Source organism: Rhinolophus hipposideros (genome assembly GCF_964194185.1).
Source record: "Rhinolophus hipposideros genome assembly, chromosome: 6".
NCBI classification, from domain to species: domain Eukaryota; kingdom Metazoa; phylum Chordata; class Mammalia; order Chiroptera; family Rhinolophidae; genus Rhinolophus; species Rhinolophus hipposideros.
In genome coordinates this window covers 100,573,714-100,595,910 of record NC_138052.1, presented here as the reverse complement: position 1 = coordinate 100,595,910, position 22,197 = coordinate 100,573,714, and the positions used below count along the sequence as shown (strand labels likewise).

Below are 22,197 nucleotides of genomic sequence, written 5' to 3'. Positions count from 1 at the left end.
CTTGTAGAGGGGTCTAAGGCCTCAGCAGCAGGGCTGGGACCATTCCTCGGAGAAGCAGAGGGTCCATTGAACTCTCAGTGCCAGACACGAAATGATGAGTGAGGCCACCAGGCAGGGTTCCTGGCTCACAGCGGCCCCGGCGCCTTCCGCACTTAGCGGCGCCCCAGTGCAGGCGGGTGCCCGAGCACTCTGTCGGAAACGCCCTGCAGGCGACGTTTATGGCACGGATAGCGTTTCTCTTCCTTCCTCCCTTCCTTTCTCCCTCCCTTCCTTCCTTCTTTTGTATAAGTAGAAGAAGGAATATTTTCTCTTTCAAATCTTGCTAAGATTTCCTTTGCCAACAGGTAGGAGGGCCTGTGCACTCTGGGCCGAGTGATTGGAATCTGTTAGTTGAGAGAGAGACAGGGTGAAGGTGGGGTGGGGAGACAGAGAGAGAGACAGGGAGAGAGAGAGAGAGAGACTTATGGCTGAGAAATGAAGACACTCAGAACTTAAGCTGCGGGAGGAGAGATGGGACGAGCAGGGTGTACTGACCCATGGCACCAGGCCTGCCACAGACCCTGCACAGGTCTCACTGTCCACCTGTAGTGTGACCTTTCGCCAGGTGCTCTGGTGGCCACGTGGGGAGCCGGTCCCCTGACAGGCGTCCTAGGTCGGCAGGCCCCCTCAGGCAGAGGTGCTGAGCAGGGCGGGAGACCCTCCGGGAAGTGACGGGCTATCGCCTCTCCTGTAGGTCGCATCCGAAACACCCCAGAAACTGACGAGTCCCTGATTGACCCCAACATCTTGTCTCTCAACATCCTCTCATCGGGGTACGTCCACCCGGCCCAGGACGACCGGTGAGTCCCCCTTGGGCAGCAGCAGGGGCTGTTTCTGCCTCCCTGGAGACGGGGTCCTGGTCAGGACCCGGGCGTGTTGTCAGCCAGCCTGGCCGTGTGGGGCACAGCCACCAGGACATGGCCAGTCGCAAAGCTTCTAGGCCCCTGGTGGGTGCCTGATGGAACAGGAAGGGGGGGGAGGCTTGTGGCCTCAGGGTCCCTGGTGCTAGTCTGGGCATCGTCCCCACCCCTGCACGGGCTCACACGTTCCTCTGCTCGTTGAGTCACCTGGCAGAGAACGGGGCTAAGGGGGTTTTGGGCCGATGAGCTGGGTCTTGTCCTGGGCACTTTCAGGGGTGGGTGGTCGGCATGGCGGAGGGCAGACAAGCGAGCCAACTTTCCCAAACACGCTGCTGTGGGCGGCTCTGGCCTCTGGCAGGGTTCCTTGGACTGGGGGTCCTTGAGGTGGCTCAGGGGTGCACTGGCTTGTTGGCCCAGCACCATAGGTGGACACCTTGTCACTGGTTGACCTTTCCAAGCTCCCGGGTGATGGCCGAGGTCCCACAGACCGGGCAGTCCAGTATGTGGGACAGTGGGTGGCACACGCAAGTCCCCAGTGACAACCAGCCATGTGGGCAGAGTGTGAGGGGATTCCGGGGGCCAACCTGGACATGGGTGGGCTTCGCTGTTTCTCGTGTGCTGCTCTAGGGGTGGGGGACAGGGAAATCAGCAGGTGCTCCAGTCCTGGTCCCCTGCACCTAAGGGCTCTTCCTGCCTGACCCTCAGAGCTCGAATTGTGGGTATCTTGGGTTTCTGTGGCTGTGACTGCAGGAGAAAGTCTGTGAGGGCTGGGGTAGAGACCCCACTATTGAGGGTCCTGGGGGAGTTGCCTCCCATCCTTCCGACACCTGGGTCAGGACAGAGCGCAGGTCTTTCAGACACCCCATGAGGGGGCTGTAAGGGACCATCACTCCGACTGGCAGCTCAGGGGCGGCATGCAAAGACCCCAGCAGGGGCAGACGTAGCTGTTTCCAGCCCTGCCCTGGAACCTTCCATAAAGGAACTCGCCCTGCACTCATCCAGAGGAGTGTGGAGGTGGAGAGTATTGGGAGGTATTCTCAGGTAGAGTCAGCACCAGGACAGGCGGGCTGGGGGCTACACCTGGGAGAGTGGGAAGTTGAGGCCTCCAGTGGGGCTGGGCAGGCTCATGGGCTTCTCCTGTTGCCGTGAGAACACACCCTGGGGACGTTGCCTGCAGGGATATGGGCCGCTGTGCTTGTGCCGTGGGGAATGGGACCCCTGTGGAGGGCTTGTGCCACTAGGGAGGGGTCTGTGTGCCATGCTCAGTGACGCTTTGGACCGGAGGGACGACCTCAGCATTCCCTGACCTCTGACCCTTCCTTTGCCCTGCAACTCCTAGATTCTTGGGACAGAAAGGGAGTGGGGGGCAAAGGGAAGGGGTGAAGGGGGTGCCTTCCGGGCTTCCTGCCCTGCACTGAGGACTGTGTTTGTGGGCCTTCCAGCGGCTGGGAGCACCCTGAAGGCCTCTGCCTGGGCTAAACCCTGGGGTAGCTTAGGGGGCTTGGCTCCTGACTGGACCTGGGGTCTGCGGGGCTCTGGCTAAACAGTTCACCCTATCCCAGGAGGCCCGAGGACCCATTGCTACCAGGCTTTGGCCCTGCTCCCTGGCCACCCTGGGAAGTGAGGCAGCCTTAGGGCAGCTCTGGGGCCATCAGCCTGGTGCCTGAGGATGGATGAGGCCCATCCACAGGGCTGAGATGTACCTTCGCTGCTTTGGCCCCTGCTTGGCCCCGGCCATGCTGGCGCTGCCCCAGGACAGCCCCGACTCCCGCCCGGCCCTAGAGAAGCCTTGGGGACCCTCCTCAGCCGGTAGCCCCAGGCAAACTCCATTCTGAGGTGTGACTCCCGAGGGCCTCTCTCCTCCTGGACTGGGGCAGACGTCCTTGAGTCCAGTGATGGACCCAGCTGCTCTGAGGACGAACAGGGGGCCTTCTTTCCCCCTCAGACGCTGAAGCTCAGGGACTCCAGGCCTAGCTCGGGCCGCGGGCCACGGGCTACCCACGCGCTTTGCCACAGCCTGGGCCTCCCTGCTCAAAGGCCCCACGCTTTGCAGCCTCCCCGGCTCAGAGTAGGCCTGCCGGCCTGGGCTGCTTCTCTCCACGCAACCCCACCCCTCGCTGCCGCTGCCCCACCCACCGCCCTGCTGCCCTGCCACCTCACTAACCTGTGACTGTTTGTGTTTTGCAGGCAGTTTCTTGATTCGGACATGCCTAGGTATCATTTGTGCCCTTGGTTTTCTTTCAGCCTCCCCTTCCCTTCTTCCCACCCTGCAGCCCTCGGATTTGATTTTGGCTTTCTGGATTCCTTCTACACTTGCTCACTTCTCTCTCCTGTTTCTCCATCTTCTTTAGTTTTATTTCCTTGGAATACTTTTTTGATTTTGTTTTTATTGCTTCCCCCCCCCCATGCCCTTTTTGGCTGAGTCCCGTCTGTCCCCACTCTTGATTTGGCTGCTTTGGTAGTTTCCTGCCCACCCCATAGACACTGGCTGGCCTCCCGCTCTTCCCACCCCGAGCCTTGCCCATCCCATGCTGACCCTGACCCCGCCCTGCAAGGGGAAGCAGGTGTCCTGCATGCAGGCTGGCTGGCCTGGCTCCCTGCAAGGTGAAAGAGAAAAGGGGGAAGGGAGGGGCAGATGGGAGCCGTCCCGCCAGGAGACCTCTACGCCTGCCCCTCTGACCCCCGGGAGAGCCCCTCGCCTGGCCATGGCACCACACACCCCTTTGGAAGTAGGTGGGTGGTGAAGTGTGAAGGGCCCAATAAGACTCTGTACTCATGTGGTGGCCCCAAGTCCAAATCCCCCAGAGGCACGGGTTCCTGGGCCGGGGACCTCGCTCCCTCCTGGACTCACTCGAGGCCCTTGCCCACAGCAGCTGGGTGTGTGCTCAGCGAGGCCAGGGGGGAGTCAGCCTTCGTCCCTAATCCAGACTTTGTCTGTGAGACTCGATTCTGCTCTGAGCAGTGGGTCTAGGCTGTCCACTTATGGTCACTGTGGATATGACCAGAGCGCTGTGTGGTGGTCTCGTGGGTCCCCTGTGGGTTAGCAGTGTTGAAAGATGAAGTGAACCATGGAAAGGCTTCCGGCATGAATGTGTGAGGTGGGGCAGGGGTGGGGTGGCCTCTCTGAGGCTGTGTGCTCGTCAGGTCGTGGCTGTGATTGGTCAGGACAGACAGTCACGGAATGGGGCAGTGAGCCAGGTTGTGGCTCCTATTGGCGAGTCCCTGAGGACAGGTCCATATATGACCTATTCAGTGACAGAGGCTGCTGCAGGCCCTTCTGGGGACACCAGCTGGGGGAGCCAGAGACCCCACGGAGGGGAAACTGCACCCAGGAGGGGCCAGAGTGCTGCGGGGCCTGGAGCAGGACCCTGCCTCTCCTGGGCAATCGGGAGGGCTTGCTGGAGGAGGCAGTCCACTGGCTGGTCCTGGAGGTGAGCCAGGCTGGCCGAGGCGGTTACAGCCTGCTGGGCTCTCTCCATCCTCAGAAGACCCTCCCTGGGTGGGAGCTCATCTGCTCCGGTTCACCCCTGGAGAGGACCCAAGTTAGAGGCTGTTTTCTTGATGAGTGGAAACTTCCAGGCCCATCAGTGTGATCACATGAGGGGAGTGGACGTTTTGTTCAAGTTTGCATGTCCACAACCAGCTCAGTATGATAGAGGGGTGCTCAGGCCAGTCCCAGACACCCCCACTCAAACACATCAGCCTCCAGGAAGGTTCTGGTAAAATGGAAACAGTGCCTCATAGCCAGGAGCAGACCAGGCACCTGGGAAGGAGGGGGATGGTCTCCTTGTCAGTAGAGCCCCCTTCACCAGGCCCCCAACTTCCTGAGAGCCTCACCCTGCACCTGAGCAGGGCGCACGCCCCTGACTGTGGAGACAGGCTCGTCAGCCCTGGGGGCTTGGCCTGCAAGAAGAGGCTCAGAGTAGAGAGAAAAGGGGGACCAGAGCCCCAAGATCTGGCTGGCACCTCCTTCTCAGTCCAGGAGCCACCTTGGTGGGTGGCACTGTGGACAGCAGAGGTGGCAGTGTGAAGGGAGGGTCTCATCCCAGACGTGGAGTGAGGCGGGAGCCACACTGAGTGGAGTAAGGCAGCCTGGTTGTGCCCTTGGCAGCTGTGTGAGTGTGGACAAGGGGCAGAACCTTCTGGAACCTTGTTACCTCCCCCCGGAGCATATCGTGAGATTAAATGAGATGGTATGCGAAAAACTCAGCACGGGGACTTGTGCACGTAACTATAAGTTTAAGTCATGTGGTCATCACTAGTGTTTAGTATTTAATTAAAAATATTCCTAGTTAATGTAAAATGCATTCATAGCTCCTAAGCAAAAACATGTTTCTTACAATAACTGCTCCCGTTTTTCCCAAGGGGCTGCACCTCCTCCCACGTGTGTGTCCCACACTGCGCAGGGCCACCACACACGGGCGCGGGAGGAGCGCTTCATGACAAGCCATAATTTCAAAGACACTTGGCTCCAGGGTCCCCTGCCTTTCATCTTACCCAGGGCCCACACTCCTGCCTGGAGCGTAAGGGTCCACGACACTCTTTGAGGCGCTGCTGTGTTGAGAGATAGACGGGTGGCCCATGGTGGTGCCCACGCATGTCACCAAGTGAGGGATCTGATATCCCCAAACAGGTGGCCCCATCTGGTGCCCCAGAAGCTGCCCCAACCTCCCGGGAAGGGATGTGGGATCTTGTTGAGACCCTGTACTCAGATACTGCACCTGGTGGGTGCAGGGAGGGTCACTGTGGGGCTGGACGGGACCCAGGAGTCTGATTTCTGACCAGTTGCCCTGTGGTGCTGACACAGCAGGCCCAGGGACGACACATCTGGGTGTCACATTCTCCTGCAGTTGTGTCTGAGGGGTTGGCTGGATGTCACACCAGGCAGACTGAGGGGCACTGCAGGGAATGGCGCTCCCTTCCTGGGGTGACCTGATGCCCAGAGCAGTCCTCAAAGGGACCTGGCTGCTCATGAGTTGGGGGCTTGGTGCTGTCTCCTTGGCCTCCCAGCTGTAGCCTGGGTTCTATGTGGCTGCCTCTCGGCCTCCATGGTCTTGGTTTCCTGCCCTATGGTCGAGGGGTCACCCATCCATGCCCTGCAAGTCTGGGCCATGCTGTGTGGCTGCCATTCTGCCACCCACTCCCCCCTGAGCACACCCACCACCATCCACTTGGACTCACTCGGGGTCTGGGTGAGAACCCGGCCTGCAGAGGCCTCGGGCACAGGGCTCGGGCCTGTTGTCTAGGACCCTCCACGCCAGGGCTCCAGGGTTTGGCGCCTGGGGCTGCATGAAGCCACCGCCAGCTGCAGGTCAGACCCTGGTTGGGCTGGCCATCTTGGCACCTGTGGGATGAGGCAGTAAAAGGCCCACATGTGATACCCACTGGACTCGAGTTTGGGGAGAGAGTCTAGGTCACCGGAGTCCGATCGGGGGAGCCACATCCTAATGTGACGGCTTCTCCGAGGACTGGCCTCCCCTCACAGCCCAGGCCTGGGTTGCGGCAGGCTACCGCGCCGGCCTCCAGGGCGGGGGCCTCCGGCCGTGCCTTACCCAGCGCATCGTAGGACCTCCTGGCAGAAGGACTAGTAATAATAGTAGTGATGCCAACATGTGCCGCCCAGGCTGGGGTCCAGTGCACGCGAGTCTTAGCTCATTAACTCGATGAGGCAGGGACAGTCTTTCCAGGAAGCAGGCACACAGCTGTGACGTGGCATTTGGAGCTGGGAGGTCGGGGCGTTTGTGCCGGGCCGAGCTGCAGCGGACATCTAGCTCTGCCCTCAGGGCTGGCCCCACACAGCCCAGCCATCTGGGGGCCCCAGGGTGGGCGGCGTCCCTCTAGGTCTTGGTCACAGCTCCAGGGGCAGCTGCCTGGTCCTGCTGGGGACAGACCCAAGGCTCTCACTGCAGACACAGTGGGGTGGGGGTGTCTGCAGTGCCATCTCGGCCCACGTCAGTTAGCTTGTTGGGTGACGGTGCGTGTTCTGACATGTGCATTTCTTCTGTGTGTGTACGTGTGTGTCCCCGCTGCCTCGCCTTAGCGTTTCACTCGGAAATGACACTAGGTACACTCACTTCTCTTCCGCACTCGCTTGGTCCCCTCTCTTCTGCTTTTTGATTTCCTTTCGCCCCCCGACGTCTCCCTGCGCGCTCTGCCTGTTCTCTGGTGACCCCGCTGTCCCCACGTCCCTTCCTCTGGGTCTCTGTTCTCAGTGATGTGTGTTTGACTGCGGCCCTGCCCATCCCACTGCTTTGCCCCGCACCCCTGGAGCGTGCCGTGGAGACACGGGCGGCCTCCACATTCCTGGGCCTGGCAGGTGGGCGGGTATGTGCCGCTGCCAGCTATTTGTGTTGGCGGGTTCTCAGCTGTGTCTTTGTGAGGTTGCTCGGATGGAAACCGGGCGAGGGGGGCCCACTGGGCGCCTGCAGCGTGGACGGAGGCCAAGTCCCACCTCCAGTGTGAAGGTCCTCAGAACGTGTGCCTGGCCCAAGGCAGGAGTTTCTGCGCTGTCAGATGGCCTGAGCTCCCCAGCCGGGGAGGGCTTTGCCTGGCTCAGACTCATGCTCTCCTTGCTGTCTTTCTGGGTTAGAGATGGGGGCAGACAGAACACTCCTGCCTTGTGCTCAGTGGGGAGCCTGGACCGTCCAACATGGGCCACCGGTTTCCACGCCCAGCATCCTCCCTGATGGGCCCTTCCTCTCCCAAGGGCATCGGCTGATGGAGGGGATGGGCCCTGGAGGGTTTGGGCAAACCTGGGCGGGTTCCTTCATGTCCAGGGAGAGACCATGGTGCCTCCTTGCTCAGACCGAGGCCCCACCCTCTGCCATCCCTTGTACCTCTGTCGTCCCTGCCGCAGTCCCCCTCCCGTCCTCTCCCTCCCCTTTCCTCTGCCTCTCCTCCCCGGAGCCTGAGTGCTGTGGGCTGATGCGTCCTACCATCCGTCCACTGGGAGCTGACCCCTGGGCTCACCCTGCTGGTGGTATCCAGAGCCCCTGCCCCTCCCTGGTTCTGAGTAAGGAGGCTCTGTCCTTCCTGAGGGTCACCCACATGTCTTTGTCTATGTGTCCATCTGCATGTCCCCATCCCAGCTGGGAGTGGCCTGCACCTCATTATCTAAGCTCATGTCTGCTCCCTTCTAGGACCTTTTACCAGTTTGAGGCTGCGTGGGACAGCTCCATGCATAACTCTCTCCTGCTGAACCGGGTCACCCCGTATCGAGAGAAAATCTACATGACCCTCTCTGTTTACATTGAGGCAAGAAACCTATGTCCAGGGGTGCTGCCAAAGTCCCCCAAGCCTGAGGGGCTTGCCAAGAGGCAGGGAGGGCGCTCGTTAGCCCTGGACACGTCCAGATGACCCCGCTGTCTTCTCGTTAAGTCCTCGCACCTTTAATAGCAGTGCTTACAATTAACCCACTGTGCCATCTTCAGTGCGGGCTTCTTCTTGGGTTGCAAGGTGGCTGCAGCCCATCAGACATTGCATCTGTGTTTTCTAGGCAGCGCGAAAACAGAAACCTGCCCCTCATGTCCAAGGTCTTGAGCTGTGGCCTCCCTTTTAGGCACAGGAAGAGGCTGGGGACATGGGCGTGTGGAGCTGGGCAGAGGAGTGAGGAGGCGGGAGGTTTGGGGTCAGTGAAGGCGTCCACTTGTGCCCGAGCCGAGTTACTCCGGCTGTGCCTGTGTGACCCCCTCAGGGGTGGTGGCCTGCTGGGCTGAGAAACACCAGCCGCGCTCTGTCCACATGAGTCCCCAGGAACCATCAGCTTTGTCAGTTACCGCTGAACTTCAGGAGAACAACGAGCCCTCTGTTTAAGACAGCACTTTCATCGCCAGGACGTGATATTCTGTGGCATGTTAGACTTACCACGGGGGTGCAGTCTCACAAACATTTTGTGCAGTGTAACCCGATTTCATGGTGACACAGCTGAGGCCCAACAGGGTGAGGCCTGTGTCTGGGACCCTCAGGGTGCCCTGCACAGTCACCGGGCCCCCTGTAGCCCCAGGAGGCAGGGCCCGGGCTATCTCCCGGCAGGAGTCAGCTCCGGGGGAGCAGGGACTTCTCCCGCCTGAGTGCGGGGCCACGTCAGGGCCCAGGAGGTCTGGGCTGCGGTCAGTGCGGCGGTTAGAAGGGGGGCCTGGGGCCAGGGCACTGCGGGGTGTCCTTGTGCCTGAGTCCCCGCACCCCTCACCCTGCAGATGGAGAACTGCACCCAGCCGGCCATCATCACCAAGGACTTCTGCATGGTCTTCTACTCCCGCGACGCCAAGCTGCCCGCCTCACGCTCCATCCGTAACCTGTTCGGCAGTGGCAGCCTGCGGGCCTCAGAGAGGTGAGCCCGTGGGCCGAGCAGAGGGGTGCCCTGGGCTCCTGAGGACCAGAGCAGGCTCTGCTGTGGGAGTGGCCCCAAATCTGATGCTCGCGTGATGTGGGTCGGCCCAGAGATGACAGCCGGGCTTGGCCCAGTCCTGGCTGGCACCCTGCTTGTGGTCCTTCTCACTCACCCTGATGTTGGGGTCATTGGAGGTCATAGGACACGTGGGGACACTGACGGCATATTGAGGGGCCACGAGAGAGCCGGGGCTTGCCTGCAGGATTCAATGGGAAGGCCTGGGGTGACCACTCTGGCGCCTCCCGGGTGGTCCGGGGGCCACACTGCACTCCTAATCCAGGTGACCTCTTTCCTGGCGGCCACAGGGACCTATGCCGTCAAGACTGCTTCCTGCACACATCGGGATGAACCGGATAAAAATGGGGGGGCTAGGCTGGGAAGAGGGGCTGTGGACGGAGGCTGGCAGCACCTGAGGGAGTCGATGTCAGACAGCAGGACCGGCGGTCCCTTGTCTCCCAGCCCTCCTCCATTGTTGTGGGGAGAATGTCAAGGCTGTCAGGAGGGTCCCTGCCCCAGTAGCGGAGACCACCGAGGGTGCCGAGCCACCTGTGGTCACCTTCAGTGAGGCTCCCCACACTGCCTTTCAGACCCCTGTGTCCTGGCCACTCTGTGCACAGCCAGGAGGAAGGAATGTGGGGTCAGGACTCAGTGGCCCTGGGCTGGGCATGCCCATCATCCAGGAGTTCACGCCGGCTGGCATGCTTCACCTCCATGAGAGGGCTGGTGGGGTGCCCTCAGCAGAATCAGTGCTCGTGGGCAAAAGGGGTCTAGGCTGAGAACTGTTTGCACAGGGCTGCAGCAGGGGGACCTGACACCCCAGCTGCTCCCTGCAAGGCCGCCAGCCTGGGTGTGAGGCAGGACTGGTGCCCAGTGTGCATTTGATGGCAGTGAGAGTTGGTTCTGGGCATTGCTGGTGCCCCCTGGTGACAATGTGCCCCCCTATTCCCCACAGCAACCGTGTCACAGGCGTGTATGAGCTCAGCCTGTGCCATGTGGCCGATGTGGGCAGCCCAGGTAGGTATCTGCCCTGCTCTTTCTGGCTGGGGGGGGTGGGAAGGCCTTTGCTGAGAGTCAGTGGGGTTCTCTGGGTCATTTGGCCAACCTCGGCTAAGCTGCCACCTGGGGGGGGTCCCTTCCCTGCAAAATGCACATGCTCACTTTGTGACCTCCAGAGTTGTTCCTAGGCGCGGGAGGACAGTGGGGGGAGGAGCCCAGCAAAGGGAGAGGCAGCTAGCCGTGACCCCATGGGGCTCAGTGCTGGATGTCTTCCTGCCGGCAATGCCCAGCATGGCTGTGGCTGGGTGTGGACCAAGGGTGGGAGGTGGGGTCAGGGAAGAGGCGCTTTACCAGGGAGCCGGCCTCTGTGTGGTGGACCCCCGTCCCCTTGCCCACAGGCAGGGGTGTGGTCCCAGTCAGGGGTGGGGTCCCATGGGTAAGGGTGGGGTCCCATGGGCAGGGGTGGGGTCCCATGGGCAGGGGTGGGGTCCCATGGGCAGGGGCGGGGTCCCAGGCAGGGGCGGGGTCCTATGGGCAGGGGCGGGGTCCCAGGCAGGGGCGGGGTCCCATGGGCAGGGGCGGGGTCCCAGTCAGGGGTGAGGTCCCCCGCTGTCCCCTTGGCAGGCATGCAGCGGCGGCGCAGGCGAGTGCTGGACACATCGGTGGCCTATGTGCGGGGAGAGGAGAACCTGGCCGGCTGGCGGCCCCGCAGTGACAGCCTCATCCTGGACCACCAGTGGGAGCTGGAGAAGCTCAGCCTCCTGCAGGAGGTGAGCCGGGGCCATAGTCGGGGGATGGGGTGTGTCCCTGGCCACCCCGATGGATCTTGGGACACACACTGCCCGACCGGGGCTTTGTGACGCTTGATGAAAACGAGGACCAGCTTAGAACAGGTGTGCTGCCAGCTTACCCCAGAGGACTGTCAGCGTCCAGACGGGTGCTGAATGCTGACAGCCCAGCCGAAGGCCATGCCCACCCTCTGGGCCCTGCCCAAGGCCGAAGCTGCAGGGCCCAGGGCTCTTCCCTCAGAAGCTGCTGTCTGCCTGCTCAGGGCCGGCACACTCACGGGGGCACAAGGCCGGACTGCAGCACCCCAGCGAGCTGGTCACAGTGAAGGGTGGCTGTGGGACCCAGTGGGCACTGAGTCCTGCCAACAGCATGGCTCCGTTTTGCACGCCGTAGCCCGGGGACGGGTGGGCTCTCCCAGGTGCTCGTGGGGACACTGAGGGTAAGTGGCGAGGTGGCCCTGTGGCTCTCGTGTGCAGGTGGAGAAGACCAGGCACTACCTGCTGCTGCGGGAGAAGCTGGAGACCACCCAGCGGCCAGGCCCTGAGGCACCATCTCCCACCTCCAGTGAAGACGCCGAATCCCACAGCTCGTCCAGCGCTTCCTCCCCTCTCTCTGCCGAGGGCAGGGCATCGCCTCTGGAGGTTCCCAACGAGAGGCAGCGGGAGCTGGCTGTGAAGGTGGGCGGGTGGGCAGCAGAGCCATGACCCGGCCCCAGCAGTGCGCCCGTGACTTGGCTCCTGTAAGAGCCGGGAGCTGGGGACATGGGGTCCACAGAGTCCCCTGCCTGCATTGGATTCTGGGGGCCTTTTACAGCCTCCTCCCTGAGCCACGGCCTGCCCTCTTTGAATACCTGCCTTGATGGGGATCTCACCACCCCCAGCCAGAGAAGGCCCTTTCTGCTGCTGGGAGCCTGGGCTGCCCTGGGAGGTCTCCCGGCTGGCCCCATCCTCCTGACCTGCTGCGCCTTCCAGGGCGGCCACTGACCAGCCCTTTGCTCCCCCTGCAGTGCTTACGCCTCCTCACGCACACGTTCAACAGAGAGTACACGCACAGCCACGTGTGCGTCAGCGCCAGCGAGAGCAAGGTGGGCACCGGCTCAGGCCCAGAGCCTCCACCCCAGCTCCACAGCCTGCCGGGCCAGCCTCCGTCCCTCTCCCTCCCAGGACGGGCCTCTCGCCGTGGCCCTTGGGCTGCACATCCTGCAGTCTGGGCTCAGCCCCACCTTCCCCGTCCCTACCCAGTGTGGCCCTCCTTGTCCTTTGAAGCCCCTGTGAGGCAGTGAGAGCAGCAGCCCAGGCTGGGAGGGGGTCAGGAGGCTGGGAAGAGGGTGCCTGCAGTTGGGTTGGGGGTGCCCAAAATGAGAGTTAAAATGTGAACGAAGAAATCAGCCACTGCAGGGGTGTCCCCACTCTCGAGGGCCCAGAGACTGTCCCCTCCCTGTGTCCCCTGCAAAAGGCTCTCTGTCCTCTGCAGCTCTCCGAGATGTCTGTCACTCTGCTCCAGGACCCATCCATGTCCCCTCTGGGGGCAGCCACGCTCACCCCCTCCTCCACCTGCCCCTCTCTGGTCGAAGGGCGGTACGGAGCAGCTGACCTCAGGTGAGTGAGCTCCAGGCTCCGGAAGATGCTTCCAGCACCAGGAGCTGACTGATGACAGTGGCCGTAACTTGGGCACAAAGAGTGGGGGTGGGGGCCATGAGTGCTGAGGGACTTTGGACAGCTACAAACACCTAGGGTGCGGGTCTGCCGGCCCCGCATGCAGAGCCTGCCCTGTGCCCACCCTGCAGACCCCCTTCGAGCATGGTGTCTTACCTTTCAGCCCGTTTTCTGCTGAAGCCTAAACTTAAAATGCAGCCAGGAATAAAACCAGGAATGGGTTAAAACAACACAAAACAAGAAACCCTTTTCCTAGGGCCGTCTGCATAAATACTCAATGGGAGAAAAGGTGACTAAACAGAACTTAGAGAACCAGTAAGCTCACTGCTGTAGACAGAACCCTGTGACACCTGCTGGGCAGTGCCTAGAAGGGACTGCCCCACACGCTGCTAACACTGCTTCTCTGCTCCATCTGATTTTAAAATCCCTCGGCGTGTTCAGATTTCCTTCTTAAAACAAAAGAAATAATGGCATTGAGCCCTGAGGCCCCCATCCTGGGACAGGCCTCCTTGGCCGCCAGGTTGTCGCACGAGCTTGGTGGGAGCCGTTTGCCAGCAGCTCCCTCTGCATCGACGGTCCCTGTAAACATGTGACCTTCAGCCCGATTTTGGAGATGAACAGCTGCTGGAGCTACGTCTACGGGGGTGGCGGAGGAGGGACATAAAGTGCCACAGGAGAAGGGTGTTGATTCCCACATAGCTGGGACCCTCCCCGCTGTCGCCAGCATAGTCCTGGACTCAGGTGGCAAGCCCCGGGGCCCCACTGTGGGCACGGTGGGCAGACCACTAAGGTGCCCGCAGCGGCTGAGGGCAGGACTAGCCGCCGGGGAACTCTGGTGGAGATAGTTCTGGGCCCAGCGAGGGGCCTCCTGGCAGGAGTGCAGCGGCTCCGCTCTGCTTTTCCCAGGACCCCCCAGCCCAGTTCCCGGCCAGCCAGCCCAGAGCCTGAGCCCATGTTAGAGGCAGATTCCAAGAAGACAACGTCCCCTGCTCAGGTGACAGAGGCGGACAAGGAGCCCCAACGCCTGCTGGTTCCCGACATCCAGGAGATCCGGGTCAGGTGCGTGGGGACGCTGCCCCAAATGGGCTTTTCTAAAGCACCAGCCAGCCAGCTTTGTCCCCACAAGGACAGGCAGGCTGCCCCTGGCCCAGGGCCAGGAGGTAGTGAGCAGCTCTGCAGAAATATTGCTGTAACATGTCTGTAAGCTACCAGTTTGGCCACTCTGCAAAATGACCGGTTGGCCGGTTGTAGTGGTGGGATACAGTATGACAGGTCAGGGGCAGCTTCCGCTTTTAAAAAGTTTTCCCATTTTGCAGCTAGGGAAACTGAGGCTGGGCCAGTGGTTCTGGTCTCTGGCCTCCCAGGTTGGGGTTGGGGTTGTGCCAGGTTTTTGGCCCTGGTGGGTCCTCTTGGAGGCCCCTTTGTGGCCTGTGCTATGGTGGCACAGCTGGGGGCCTGGCTCGGTGGTGGATGGTGGGCCCCCGACTTGCCCCCCCACTCCCAGGAGGGCACAAGCGAGCAATTCCTGCCCCCCACAGCCCCATCGTCTCCAAGAAGGGGTACCTGCACTTCCTGGAGCCGCACACGGCCGGCTGGGCCAAGCGCTTTGTGGTCGTGCGGCGGCCTTACGCCTACATGTACAACAATGACAAGGACTCCGTGGAGAGGTTTGTGCTCAACCTGTCCACCGCCCAGGTGGAGTACAGCGAGGACCAGCAGGCCATGCTGAAGGTACAGCCACCGCCGCGAGGCGGCGGGGCCCGGCGGCCGTGAGCCCCCAGCGGGCTGGGAGGGCGGGGGCCAGCCTTATCCCCCTGTGCAGACCCTGCTTGTCTGAGGCCACCCAGTCCTGTCTCTCGTGGGTGGGGCCTCTGGGGGCATCCTGCCTGTCCCTCTACCTCTAGTGTCCCAGGGTCTGTGCCCACCCATGGGGCTCACAGTCCCGCTGACAACCAGCAGTGACGGCTGGGACGAGCATCAACCCTCTCCCATTTGATGGCCAATGACCTGTCCCCCCCCCCCGGGGATGCCGTGGTGGGTGAGACCAGGTCCCCAAAGGCCAGCAGTGCAGAGGTCCGAGGAGTCCAGCCCCTTGCCCCCTGGCTGTGTCCCTGCTCCCCTGAATGAACGGTGACCTTGGGTGTGGACCAGGAACCCTGAGTTCTTCCTGCTGGTGACCGCGGTGTGCATTAGATGCGTTTTTATTCCCTGGGGTCGGGGGTGGGCTGGGAACCTGTCACCTACACCTGCCACGCGGAGGACACGTCTGGACCACAGCTGAGCCAGCGTCCTAGGAGAAGGAACCTTGGCCCGTAAAGGGTGGACACATCCTGTGGGGACACAGAGCAGTAGCAGGGTGGCCCCAGGGCAGGAGGAGACGGTGTCCTGACCACAGAGCCCTCTGGAAGGGAGCACAGCCTGTGGGTGAGGGCGGGCCATGCACACTGCAGAGTTCACACAGGCTCTTCAGCTGTGCCCCTCCGTGGGCGTCCTTCCTGTCCCCTCACCACTGGGACTTCCCTGGTGCCCCCATGAGGCCGCGGCCCCGAGAGCCGGCCTCCTCAGCGCATGACTCCTCGCAGACGCCCAACACGTTCGCCGTGTGCACGGAACACCGCGGGATCCTGCTGCAGGCCTCCAGTGACAAGGATATGCATGACTGGCTGTACGCGTTCAGCCCCCTCCTGGCCGGGACCATTCGGTAGGGCCACACTGACCCGCACGTGTGTGCGCGTCTCCGCGGGGGGGAAAGAGGGCGAGGGCCTGGGCCACACTCTTGGGGACTCCAGGGCTCATTGTCCTGCTCGTCTGAAATCCCGCACTTTTCACACTTTACTTACTGCCAGGGCGGGCCTTTCTGTGGCGAGAACGGCTTTGTGTCAGGACTGGCCAGGCCCCTGTGGGAGGCAGCCTTGCCTCTCCCCCAGCAATGACTTACATACAGGAGGGCGGGCTGCTCCTACCAAGCTCCAGGGACAGAAAGCAGAGGTCACCTCTCTGGGCGGCGATAAGGGAACCACAGGGGCCAGCCTGCGGTGGCTGCCCCGTCAGGCCCGGCTGCCTCCTGCCCGCCCTGACCGCTGCGTCTCTCCCGACCCCCCCAGGTCCAAGCTCTCCAGAAGGAGGTCTGCCCAGATGAGAGTCTGAGCCAACGACACCCCAGCCCTGGACACAGCCAGCAGGCCCAGCCCTGCTCCCCAGTCCTCTGCCACCCGTCGTGTCATCGCCGCCCAGCCCTCCCCATCAGGCAGCCAAGTGCCCTCCTCCTGGGGACGCCGAGCTGGGCCCAGCGAGCCCCACCTCTGGCCGGGGGACCTGCACCACATGACCTGTCGTGCTCCCAGCAGAGGCCCATTTGTTGTCGGTTCTTCTCAGACGTGTCCTGGGGGGAGGAGTCCGCAGGTGCCGGAGAGGCCAGAGGGCATGAGTCACAGGGTGTCGCGCCGTTCTAATATTTTTTTAAGCATAGACAGACTTACAATTAATATACGGTAGTTAGCGACATGAAACAGTCCTCTCAGAAATTAACTATAAGACTGGTTCTATTTATAAGTATTTATTTCTAACGCCCTCACGTCGACCTGTAGGATGCAGACGGACCCGGCCCCACTCATCCCCACACACATCTCCAAGCCTCTTAGGGACAGTCAGGCTGAGGCAGCTGCCTTGGAAAACCACAGTGAGCAGGTATCTGGACAGCAGGCACCTCCTGGTGGGCACCGTGGGGGCCCCCGGCCCGGCCCACGGCCCTCGCAGCTGCATGTGTGCGTGTGTCGGGGGGTCTGCCCAGAGTCCGAGCAGCACAGAAGGGTCCGTCTACCTGAGACGCGAGTCTCGGGTATGGGCAGCTCCCTGGAGCATGCGAGAGGAGGGAGATGGGCAGGGTGTGGGTGGCTGACCTGGCAGGGACGGGGGGAGAAGGCTGAGACCCCCCCGAGACGTGTCATGTGTCCAGGCTGGCAGGGCGCAGGTGGCTGGGGTTAGGGTGGTCCAAAGTGACAGCCTGGGCAGCAAAGTGCTCGTGGTACAGCCTCTCCAGCTGCAGTGGGAACTGAGTTAGTTCAAGGTCGCTCCTGGGAAGAAAGCCTGTGACTTCCCCTCTTTGTCCCAAGAAAAGAGAATCTCTGTGAGCGCCAGTGAGAAGATTCCATGGGTCCGGTGAGCCCGGTGCTGGGGTCATCCACCGCCTGGCCTCTGTACAATATTCATTCTGGCCCCTCTCACAGCCCCTCCCAGCGTGGGCCAGGAGTCAGCCCAGGCTGAGCGTGGCCGGGCGTCATCTCAGGCCATACACTCATCAGAGAGCCACGGGGCGCAGGCTCTTTTGTGCCCTGTTCCCACACCCAAACAAAGGCACATTTGGCCTCTTTTGTGCTCAAGGAAAAACAGCAACCAAACTGCACCGCTGTCCCCACCGTGGCCCACAAAGTGCAGGCTCACTCCAGCCTTGCTCGGCCCATGGCACCCTCTGACACCTTTCACCTCCCTTGGCAGCCCCTGCCAGACGCCACTCCCTGACACCTAACCTTTCCGTGTGGTTTGGATGACCGCAACACACCCTGAAGTCAGCGGTTGTGAGACTCCGTTACTCACACTGGCCCCATGTGGCTCTGACATGACACGTGGACATTCTCACGATTTGTGCACTGGGGATGTGTGGTGGGCTCCCATCCGAGTGAGAAGGTGGTGCAGGCCTCTGAAGCTTCGCCTCAGATGAGGGGTGCAGGAGGGTGGGCTGGAACGCCTCTGGCAGCAGTGTCTGTGCCTGCTGGCCGGCCAGGGCCTTTCTGTTCCTGGCCTCAGGTGTGGCACGTGGTGGCCACCCCACCCCCTGCTGGACGGCACCACTGATGGAGAAGCTCACCAGTAGGAATTGGGGCCTGGGACCACATCTGTGACGCACGTGGAGAGCCCAGGAGAGGGTCACATCCTGGACTGCACTTAGACATTTTCCAAAAGCATGGCTGAGACATAGAGAAGATGTGACAGCACATCAGGGACAGGACTTAGTGTGGCTTTTATGATGGCCTGAGGGCAGGAGGGAGAAGCAGGGAGGGGTGAGTTGTTCTAAGATGAATCTAGCTCCCGAGGGTCTGGCCATGTCCCACTCAGGTCAGCCAGCCTGAGGCCGTGGCCTCCAAATGGTCAGGCCCTCGCACCCAGGGTACAGGTGTCTGAGGCCAGCCAACCTGCAGGGCACCTGAGGCACGGGGCAGGGCTGAGAGAAGGGGCCCACTGGAAGGTTTCTGCAAATCACCCCAATTCAGGAGCTTCCATGGCCATGGAAGTCCCAGGGACTGTCTTGTTTTGGCGGTGACTAGGAGCCAGGTGTGGGCCCCCTGAGGGCCCCCTTTCAGGCCAGTTCAGTGGGAGGGCCTGGGTCAGAGTTGCTGGAGAGGAAATCCACTTAGAGTCAGGAAACCCGGTCTCCATGCCCATGCTGCCCGAAACCACTCACGTGTCATACGAGTTGGGACAAGTTGTTGAACAAACTGAGACTTGGTTTCTGCATCTGTGACAGGCAATGCTGATCTGCAGGCCCCTGAGGGCCTCACCTTGTGGGGTGCAGAGAGGAAGGCCTGGCTGTGTGCCGCGCCAGCTAAGAGGGGAGGGGAGAAAGCCAGAAAGCTCTCTCTCGAATGATCTTTGTTTGAATACTTGATGCTTGTCAGGCAGCAGACTCATTTTGTTTGAGGAGCAGCCACCCTCGTCTGGAGAGGGCTCTCTGTCCCCTGCAGGGGAGGGTGAGCGCCTTCTTTGTGGCCCCAGGGAGGGGGCGCCTGGGCTCCGGCGTCACCTGGCAGGTGCCCAAGGTGGGTGGAGATGCTCGTGAGTTGCAAGGCCTCCCGCTCTGAGTAATGAATTGCTCATAAGATCCCAATGTTTTATTCACCGACCGCAGGCACACTCCCGGGGCGACCGCAGTGAGGTGGTCTCCTCTTGGCCCCTCTGGGGCTGGTGTGGCAAAGCACTTGGGGAGGGCCCCTGAATGTCGCTAATGTTACAGGCGTAAGCGGGGTTGCCGTGCTGATCCTCCAAACAACAGGCTCTGGCTTCTTCCTGGGCCGCTGCTTCCTATAGCTGCCTGTCCCCTGAGGTCCCCTGTGGCTTGTACATACGTGGTTGTGTGACACGCCCCGGCCCCTGCACCATAACCGCCATCCTGACATAACGACTCTAGTTCCCTGACGTCCTAAACCCAAGTGTTAGGCTCTAGGCTCCTGTACTGTGTGTGTGCACTTAAGGCTCTGTCCATTAAGAAATAAATGTGGTTCCTTATGCAACACCTGCCCTGTGGGCCTCTGCTGTGTGTTATTTGCACATTAGGTCTGTTGGTGGGGCTGCAAGTGGTCATGGGGTGCAGGTGTCCAGCATGGCCCAGAGACAGTGCCCACACCCCAGTGGCACCGCAGGGAGAGGAGGGAGCCTCAGCTGGGAGGGACAAGACGGGGCTTACTGTGCAAGCGTCCACCTGCCTCCCTCAGTACCTGGCTGCACCTGTCTAAGTAGCTCAGGTGCCCTCAGCATGCTGACGCCATACAACCAGCCTCATATTCAGCAGCCTTGAGTCAGTTTATGCGGTCAGCATTACCCTGTACAAAACCAGACAAAGACATTACAAGGAAATAAAATTATAGACTGATAGCCTTCCTCCACATAGAAACAAATATCCTCAATAATATTTTATCAAATTGAATCTGATAATACATAAAAAGGGTAACACCTTGTGACGAAGTGGGGTTTACCATGGGAAGGCACAGTTAGTTCAAAAAACTAATCAATATAATTCACTGTTAAACCAATAAAAGAAAAATCATCATCTCTATAGATGCACAAAAAGCATTTAACAAAATCTGACATCCATTGCTAATTAAATTTTTAAATAGAAGACAACTTCCTCAACTGATAAATTGTGTCTACAAGAAAGCCGCAGCTAATATCACACTTAATGGCAAAAAATGAATGCTTAACACTTAAGACTGGGAACAAGATAAGGCTACCCTCTGTCATCATCCCAATTCAACATGGTGCTGGAAGTCCTAGCCAGGGCAACCAAGCAAAATGAAGAACGAAACGCACATGGGTTATAATGGAAGAAATAGAACTGTCTCAGAATACAAACAGAACTTACAGAATGTAAGGTCAATATATAACCACTAATTTTATTTAGTAGGAGTAAACAATGGGACATTTGAATTTAAAAATCAGTATCATTTATAATAGCACCAAGAATGTGAGCTAAATAGGTATAACTCTAACAAAATACATGCAAAATTTGTATGAAAACTACAAAATACTAATGAGAAAAATGAAAGACTCAAGTAAAATGGAGAGATATACCATGTTCACATATTGGAAGATTCAGTACTGTTAAGATATTATCTCTTCCCAAATTGACCTATAAATTCAATACAATGGCAATCAAAATTCCTTGTAAATGTCAACCAGCTGATTCCAAAAGTTATATGAAGAGTAAAGGGACTAGAATAGCTCAAACAAATCTGATACAGCAGAATAAAGTTAGAAAAGTCACACTGTGCAATTGTAAGACTTACTATAAAGCTATGGTAATCAAGACAGGAAGAAGATACTTGCAAATTGCATATCTGACATAGGACTTGTCTCCAGAATACATAAAGAACTCTAAAAACTGAATGATAAGAAATAAAACCACCCAATTTAAAAATGAGTAAAGATAGTGCTACCCACTTATTAGCATGCCCACTTATTAGCATGAATGCTTAAGTGTTAAGCATTCATCCAAACAAACAAACAAAAAACTGACAACATCAAGTGTTGGTGAGGAGATGGAGCAACTGGAACTCTCCATGGCTTATGAAAATGCAAATGGTACAGCCACTCTGGAAAACGGTTTGGAAATTTCTCGGAAAGTTACCATACACTTTCACATGACTCAACAGTCCCACTGCTCGGCGTCTACCCCAGAGAAATGAATAACTGCACATGGGAAAACCAGTATACGTATGTTTAAAGGAAACCTATTTATAATCACCCTCAAGGGAAGCAGCCCACGTCTTTCAACAGGTGAGTGGTTAGACAAACGGGTCTGTCCATCTATCCATGGAGAAGGACTCAGCTATAAAAAGGAGTGGACGGCTGATGCATGCAGAAACTTGGATGATCTCCAAGACATGTTGCTGAGGGAAAGAATTAATCTCCAAAGGTTACATTTTGCTCGATTTCATGTATATAATGTTCTCCCAAAGACACCACTGTAGCAATGGAGAAGAGATTGGTGGTCACCAGGGGCGATGGGGAATATGTTGGCATGAGATTTGTGTGTGTGGTGGAACTGTTTCGTACCCTAACAACGGTTGTGGTGACATAAGTTTACATACACAGAACTGACGTTGACAAAAAAAGTCAGTATCGATTCCTGATAGTTTTAAAAACTAAGGTTTTTTAAAAAGCGATTCAGTGAAGAAAGGAAAATCTTTTTAAACCATGGTGTTGGTGTTGGAACATCTCTATGAAAAAAAGAAAACACACACACACACAAATCCTTGGCTCATACCTAAAATTAACTCAACTGGATCACAGATCAAATGTGAATCCAGACGCTATCAAACTTCTGGGAGGAAAGCTTTGTGACCTGGAGGCAGACAAAGCTTTCATATATATGAAATGAGCATGATCCATAAAAGAAAAAAAGAGAGAGAGATTGCACTTCATCAAAAAGAAAAGTGTATAATATTTGAAAGATACTGTTAATGAAAAGATATGACACACACTGACAAAACATAAGTGATGAAGGACCTGTATCCAGAATACATTTTTTTAAAAACTCTCAACACTCAGTTACAAGACAGCAAACAACCCAATTTAAAAATAAAATCCAGAGTGAGGGGGACAAATTAAAATAAATTTAAGAGACCACTTATGGATTTTGATTTTTCTAAAAATATCAAAGAACTTGGCAGTCATGATGCCCATCCTAACAACAAGAAAATGCTGAATAAACCGAAAGTCAACGAGTTTTCCTGCACCCCTCAGAGAAGTGAGGTCACAGGGAAGAACGCCACCCCCAAACCGGGAGCAACAAGAGCAGATTCACCATGGAGATCTGCTCAGCAGGAGTAGAAGGTTCTGGAGCCACTGGACGGCAGGTGACCCACTGCTGGAGAGTGAAAAACTCCGGGGGCTCAGGCTAAGGGCAGGAGCCTCACACTTGCAGGGGTTTTACCACCAGGAGCCTCACCAAGTTTTCAGGGTGAAGAGCAAAGACCAGTTCCGTGTTTCTGTAGGGGGAGAAGAGGAAGAATCCCGTGGAAGTATACACAGAGCCTTCTCCATAACGCAGTCCTGGGGAGGTGGAGGGACTAGGAATTGAGGGGACATCTACATGATCCTGACATCATACTGGGGGCAGAAACCTGGAGGGCGCCCCCTTAGATTGAGAACAAAGCAAGGATGTCCCTTCTCGCCAATCCTATTCAACTTCATACAG

General features: G+C 58.5%; 1 protein-coding gene across 30 annotated transcripts in view; it reads left to right on the top strand.

The window, feature by feature from the left end:
• KIF1A (kinesin family member 1A) overlaps window positions 1-19,019 on the top strand; it is an 80,728-nt gene extending 61,709 nt beyond the window's left edge. For 10 of the 30 annotated variants that reach the window (XM_081051999.1, XM_081051995.1, XM_081051993.1 and 7 more), the window contains 14 exons: window positions 734-839; window positions 3,087-3,113; window positions 6,940-6,963; window positions 8,039-8,153; window positions 9,095-9,228; window positions 10,241-10,302; window positions 10,909-11,054; window positions 11,550-11,750; window positions 12,080-12,157; window positions 12,547-12,671; window positions 13,635-13,787; window positions 14,267-14,459; window positions 15,311-15,429; window positions 15,833-19,019. In XM_081051999.1, coding sequence (XP_080908125.1) covers window positions 734-839; window positions 3,087-3,113; window positions 6,940-6,963; window positions 8,039-8,153; window positions 9,095-9,228; window positions 10,241-10,302; window positions 10,909-11,054; window positions 11,550-11,750; window positions 12,080-12,157; window positions 12,547-12,671; window positions 13,635-13,787; window positions 14,267-14,459; window positions 15,311-15,429; window positions 15,833-15,875 — 1,526 coding nt within the window. In that variant the 3' untranslated portion in view covers window positions 15,876-19,019. The remainder of the gene's footprint in view (window positions 1-733; window positions 840-3,086; window positions 3,114-6,939; window positions 6,964-8,038; window positions 8,154-9,094; window positions 9,229-10,240; window positions 10,303-10,908; window positions 11,055-11,549; window positions 11,751-12,079; window positions 12,158-12,546; window positions 12,672-13,634; window positions 13,788-14,266; window positions 14,460-15,310; window positions 15,430-15,832) is intronic. The other 20 variants (XM_081051997.1, XM_081051984.1, XM_081051992.1 and 17 more) reach the window with 4 other exon arrangements.
• The last annotated feature ends 3,178 nt before the right edge of the window (window positions 19,020-22,197 follow it).